The 6,778-nt window shown below is 29.9% G+C and overlaps 1 protein-coding gene across 1 annotated transcript; it reads left to right on the top strand.

Annotated features, from left to right (window-relative positions):
• The first annotated feature begins 2,903 nt into the window (after window positions 1–2,903).
• LOC107846275 (chitinase 2-like) lies at window positions 2,904–3,827 on the top strand. Its single transcript, XM_016690707.2, has one exon. The coding sequence runs from the start codon at window positions 3,336–3,338 to the stop codon at window positions 3,825–3,827; it is 492 nt and encodes a 163-aa protein (XP_016546193.2). The 5' UTR covers window positions 2,904–3,335.
• Window positions 3,828–6,778: the final 2,951 nt, after the last annotated feature.

Raw genomic sequence — 6,778 nt, 5'->3', positions numbered from 1 at the left:
TTTATTTTCGATACCATAAAATGCTGCAACTTTATGTATCGAGTCAGCAATAAATTGTCCAGTATGTTTACGATCTTCATCATATAAAAAAGCAAGAATACGTTTTTGCATCACAAAATTACTATCCATCCAGTGACAAGTAACGGTTAAATAATCATTTTTATTTACAGCACAACCAAGATCAAAAGTTAGGGATATTCTACATTGAATATTTTTTAACAATGTAGATAAATAAAAATAATATTATGAATGAAGTCTAAAAATATCAAACCGACAAGTACTTCTAGGAATACCATTAAACATAGGATTATAAATTACTTGAATATAATGAATAAAAGCATCAGAAGAAGGAAAACTAAAAGGCAAACAACTTACAGCTACCAATTTTGCTATTTCTTCCCGGTCCCTCAATTTATTATACTTCTTCGTTACGTGACCGGTTATTGGGTCCATTCTAGTTTGTGTGGGCCCACCAACAGCCTCACCACCTTGTGCAATTTTTAACTCTCTTTCATGGTCTTCAGCTAAATGTCTCATTAACGTACCCGTACCCCCTTGCTTGCCTCCTCTTTTATGCTTATATATTTTTTGACAAATATTGCATTGCACCTCAGTATCTGATATACGTTCAAAAAATTTCCATGCAATACTAGTTTGTTTACGAGCTCTTGGGGCACGGGGAGGACGGAGAGGGAGATTAACCAATTCGGATCTAACGTTAGCATTTCCTACTTTGGGTGTCTCTCCAATATTTTCATCATCTTCATCTAAATCAACCGCATCTACTTCATTTTCTTCTTCTATACCGTAATTTTTCTGAACTTCTAAATAATCCATATCGTGAGCACCTACACCTATTTCTTCCTCAAAAGGTTGACTAAGTGGTACCGGAGGAGAAGACACATGGGTATATCTAGTACTTGAAGTACCTCTACCTCTAGTAATTCTCTTTTTGCTACCACTACCACTTCCGAAACAAAAAATTTTGACACTTTTACCGAGGTTTTTTTAATTTATCCATAGTATAAATCAAACTAAAAAATATTCAAAATACACAAAAAGTAATAAAAATAACTATTCACCAATTAATACACTAATTGAAAATTAAAAGTAAGAGATGGAACGACAATACCAAATTTTGAAAGTATCCGAAGGTTACGACTTTAGAAACTTCCACTCGTACTTAGTAATCGCAAAATTAAAAAAATTAAAGTGAGCACTTTAGAAATTAAATATATAGAATATTTGAGAATTGAGAAATGAGATTTGAGAGAGAATGAGATTTGAGACTTGAGAGAATGAAAAATTGTGTGGAAAATGATTTGAAAGTGTAGGGTATTTATAGAAGTTTTTTTGGGTTAAAAAATGATTTTAAATAATTTTTTTTTTTTTTTTAATATTTAGGCCCAAACTAGCCGTTATAGCCGTTTATAGCCGTTGGGCCAACGGCTAGTTTGGCCCAATTTACCAAAATTTAAAAAAAAATAAAAAAATAGGGCTTATCCGGACCGGGCCGGGCCGGTTGACCGGGGGATCTTAACCGGGTTGGGTCCGATTCGGATTAACCGGGCCCAAATTCAAAATCCAACCAGACCAGAACTCGGGCCCTTAAAGCCTTGGGCTTATCGGGCTGGGTCAAATCAGTCCGGTTTCCTTTAGTGGGCCGGTTCGGGCCGATTAAAACCGGACCGTTTGACACCCTTATTTCTTATGTCAATGCTAACCAATGGGCACTTGCTTCCAATTAGTTATTATTAGTAAAACTAAACTACTATGCAAAATTTTGTTACTTACCGCATGCAGCCGACTTAGTAATAACAGTTAAACTGTCCTTGGATGCATGGAACTGTACATGTCCTTTTCTCAACAGCTAGCTCATTAAAGAAAATCCACAAACAATGTAATTACTTTTCTTCAACAGCATTAATATATATAAATATTCTGTCATTGGGATTCACTTATATATATATGCATCAATATTAAACTGAACCAGAAATACTGATCATAAGCACTTGAACAAACCATATTCATGGAGCTCAGCCGTCTTCTTAATCATCTTCTTCATTGTTTCTTTTCCATCATGCAGAGGTAAGAAATATATATTTCTCATTCTTGTGACTTATAAGCTGATCAATTATACATAAATATATTTATTTTCTTATAACCATTCAACATTCAACATCATTGGCCCATATAATTTTTATTTGGCTCCTCAAAGAGCTAGGTAGATGCTCCTACCAACAATTTCTCCTCTCGAATTCAAAATCAATGGTGGACTTAAGAGATATCAAAATATTTAAAAAATAAACATACGGAGAAATCAAGGGAGATTCAACACTAGGGGTGTGTTGGGTATGAAGGAAAATGTTTTTCGTAAAACATGTAAAAAATAAGAGGAGTTTGTACTTATTTCTTGTGTTTGATATGTAAACAATAATATATTCAGTGTAATTTCATAAGTGGGATTTGGAGAGAATAGTGTGTATGTAGAACCCACCCTACCTCGATCAAGGTAGAGAAATTATTTTTGATAGATCCTTGACTATCAAAAATATTATCCACAAGGTATTTGTATATAATCAAGACATATACTATAGGAGGTGGGGATGAGGGGGTAATGGTTTGGGCCTTTGGGGTGGTGGAGATGGAGACCACGTACAAGATTGCCGTTGAAGATGAGGTGTGTTAGAGAGGATGGAGTGGACATAATCAATGTGAAATACCAATATGGGAGGCATTTTCCTCATTTTAAGAATTTCATTTTCTCATAGAAAATATTTTTCAAAAATTTTAGCCAACTAAACATGAAAAAAATTGAAAGACTTTTTCTAATATTTTCTTTCATATGAACACACTCTTAGTGTATGTGTATACATATATACAATACTGTTTTATGTCTCTGCACAACGTAATTAAAACAAAGAGGTGTTATGTGGCTCGTCACTACTTGTTACCGCTGATTAAGGATAAATTCAGATACCAAATGATTATAAAAATACTAACATAAAAAAGTAGTATACATATCTATTCATTATTAATTTTATGTTCCTTCTAAATTTTTACTATCTATGTCTAATTTTCTTCAATTATTTCCACAGCTGCAAATTCAAAACTTTTTCGAGAGTACATTGGTGCAGAATCATCCTCTGTGAAGTTCACTGACGTACCAATAAATTCAAACGTCGAATTCCATTTCATGTTAGCATTTGCCATCTATTATAATTACCACAGCTCAAATCCTTCACCAACAAATGGAAAATTTAACATTTTTTGGGAAAAAAATCATCTTAACCCTACAGAAATTGCCTCAATAAAATCTCGTTAAAAATGTAAAAATGGCGGTCAGCTTAGGAGGTGACACGGTAGGTGACAACAAGCACATTTATTTTAAACCTAAGTCGATTAATTCTTGGTTAGATAATGCAATCTCTTCGTTGTCATCTATGCTCGAAGAGTACAACATTGATGGAATTGACTTTGATTATGAACATTTTTTGGGCGCGGACACTAATTCATTTGCAGAATGTATAGGACAGCTCATCACGAAGCTTAAGAAAAGTGGGAAAATACAATTTTCTTCGATTGCTCCGTATGAAGGTAGTGCAGTACAAAGTCATTATAAGACTTTGTGGAAAAAATATGGGCATGTGATTGACTATGTTAATTTCCAATTTTATGCTTATGATAAAATTGATGTGCCACAATATGTGAAGTATTTTAATGAACAAAGTTCTAATTATGAAGGTGGTCAAATTCTTGCTAGTTTTGTGAATAGGGGTGGTGGTGGTTTGGGATCTAAAGATGGATTTTTTGAAGCTTGTAAATAAATAAAGAAGAATTAAATAAAAAATTAAATACTTCTTTGTTCATTTTTTATCTGTAATTTAAAATTGGTTAAATACTTTATTATAATATTTTTTAGTTGTTTTAATCTCATTAATTCTTCTATATTTTCACTAAGAAATTGTAGGGGGGTGCGGATAACTTGTGTGGTAAAATAGATCTATTATAAATACAATGGATCTATTTTTATTTGTGCGTGGATATTTCTTAACTTCTCTAAATATTTTAATTTTAATTTTTATTTTGAGTTTATTTATATTATTTTTATCGATATTCATATCTTGGGGGTGATTATATGGTCATTGATTAAATTCTGTACTATAGTATTCTTTATTTTTTTTTTCTCTTAGTTTTTGTAATTCTTCTATATTATTTTGAAGGTATTCTAAATATTCTATATCTTTTGTTTCAAAATATCCAATTAGATTGTCTTTCATAAATTTTTCTAATAATATTATTTCTTTCATATTTTCTCTCCAATATTTTAAATATTCATATTCTATCATTTTATCCTGTAGTAATTGTAGATTTACAAATTTCTGTATAATAATTTATCTTAATTATACTGTAATGTATATCTAATTCTAGATTTTCAATGTTATTTATTATCTTGTGTTATTCTTCTCGTAGCGAGTTTTTTAAATTATATAAACTATCACATGTACTTTTTCCTAAATTTTCTAGGGTTTCTTCTATCCATATTAATTTTTCTTTTAGATTCTCCATTATTTTTCTAATTCGATTTCTATAATTAATTTCTTCATTTAGATTATCTTGATTTTCTCTAGTTTTTCTAATATATTCTAGCGTTACTTAATCTGAATAATATCCATTTGGGTAATTATCTAGGTATAACTGTTCTATCCAATTTATAGTTTCAATTTCATAGTTTAATACTTTTTCTAATATTATTCTCTTAATATCTATAATTTCTATTTCTTTAAGTATATATATAAGATTAATATTTTAGGATTATCTGTCATATAAAATTGGCTAAGTACTTTATTATAATATTTTTTAGTTGTTTTTTTCAATCTCATTAATTCTTCTATATTTTCACTAACAAATTGTATACATTTTATATCTTTAGTCCTCATATATTCATCTAAATTTATTTTTATTTGTTTTTCTATTGATTGTACATTTTTCATATCCATTTTTCAAAATTCTAAATATATATAATTTATCATGGTTGAGATGTAGGTTTGGTATGTAGGTATTTGTAAGAGTAGTTAGGTTAGTGTGGTATATAATTTATTCTAGTCATAAAATATTTATCAAATATTTTTCCAATATGATTGTTCTTATATCTACATTTTATATATCCTTAAGTACATATAAAACAAGTATTTTAAATTTATCTACCATTGCATCAGATAAATAATTATCCATTTTTCGTAAAATTGCTATTTTCAAAATAATCGCTTGAATCATGCACATAACAAAATATGATCACTTTAGATTGTTATATACTAGATTATTCTTAAATAACACATTCTTTGGTCACTATTAGCATCGTAATCTGAATACTTTTCCCTTAAACAACGCCTCTACTCTGGTTACTCCCCTATCACGGCTTTCTTGCCTCACCGGTTTCACCTATAGGATGGAATAGTTCTTAGGAATTTTTCTCCTTTTTCACTTTGCTAATAAACTTTTTAACATGCTATTTTTTTGAATAATTCTACTATAAAGCAACTAAAATGAACTTATTTTTATCATATTATGATTGTTAGGAATTTATGAATTTAGCTATTCGTAACTATAAATGAATATACCTGTTCTGGTAGTTTTGGTAATTCTAAGCTTTGTTCCTTCATAGATTTTTTTGTTGAAATATACCTATTTTTTTAATAATCAAATTATTTGTTGTAGACAAGGGAGAGTTTTTTGCTTCAACACATGAATGCTTACTTTTCTTTCTGCCTTCGATGCCTTTTATTTATAATTTGAAACTTTACAAAAGTTTTCCTTCCTCATTTTACACGTTTCTAAAACTTTACAAAAGGTCTTCAAAAATTATCTACCTAACCTAATTTACTATACTTTACAAAAGTCTTCTAAAAAGACAAAAACTAATCAAAGCCTAGATTAATAATAGTCAAAAAACCTATACAATTTTAATAATTTACGTAAAGAAAATTGTGAAAGTTTGTTACATGTTGCTTTCACAATTTAATAGCTTGTCTTTTATCTCCATTATTGTTTCCGCTGATATCTTCTTCTTGTCGTATCTGCTGCTTTTTTATCTTCTTTCTAGCTTGCATGTTTATCTTCTTGATTTTTTATTTTATCCTAGCTGAACTTCTGGGATAACATTATCCTCTCCATTACATCTCGAACATTGATGATCTGGATATTTGTGTCCAATTATCTTGCAATATCTTGTCAATAATCCATCTAAAATAAATTCTCTCTTAATTGCTCTTGCAATAGATTGTTTTTCTAGGTTAAGTAATGTCATTATCCATTGTCTAACATCTTCCATATCTGCTTGTCGTAGTTCTTTTGAATTTGAATAAATCATCTAATGGTCTCTTGAATAATAGCTCCATATTCGGTTTCCATTGGTATAATTGTTTGCTAGTTCTTGAATAATTGTAGCTAGTCCAATAAGTCGTTTGTTTGCATAAAAATCAGGTATCTCGATTCTGGGTATCTCTGGCTGCTGCACAATATCTTCTGGTATAATCATATCTCTAGTTAATTCTATTTTTACACCTTGTATAACTGGTTTTATCTCGTCGTATAATATCTTTGCTAGTGCAGTATAACACTTTATATAAAATAGATTTTCTTTGGTTATTCTTTTATAGGTGTTGAATATTTTTTGCAATTCTTTCATAACTGATAGTTCTTCTCCATCTTGGGTGTATATGGTATTTAATAATTCATAATCAAAACAAGTTTTTATTAAGCTTGGGTTGGTTTTGGG

This window comes from Capsicum annuum, unplaced genomic scaffold (genome assembly GCF_002878395.1).
Source record: "Capsicum annuum cultivar UCD-10X-F1 unplaced genomic scaffold, UCD10Xv1.1 ctg77861, whole genome shotgun sequence".
Taxonomy (NCBI): domain Eukaryota; kingdom Viridiplantae; phylum Streptophyta; class Magnoliopsida; order Solanales; family Solanaceae; genus Capsicum; species Capsicum annuum.
This window is presented reverse-complemented; position numbering and strand designations above follow the sequence as displayed.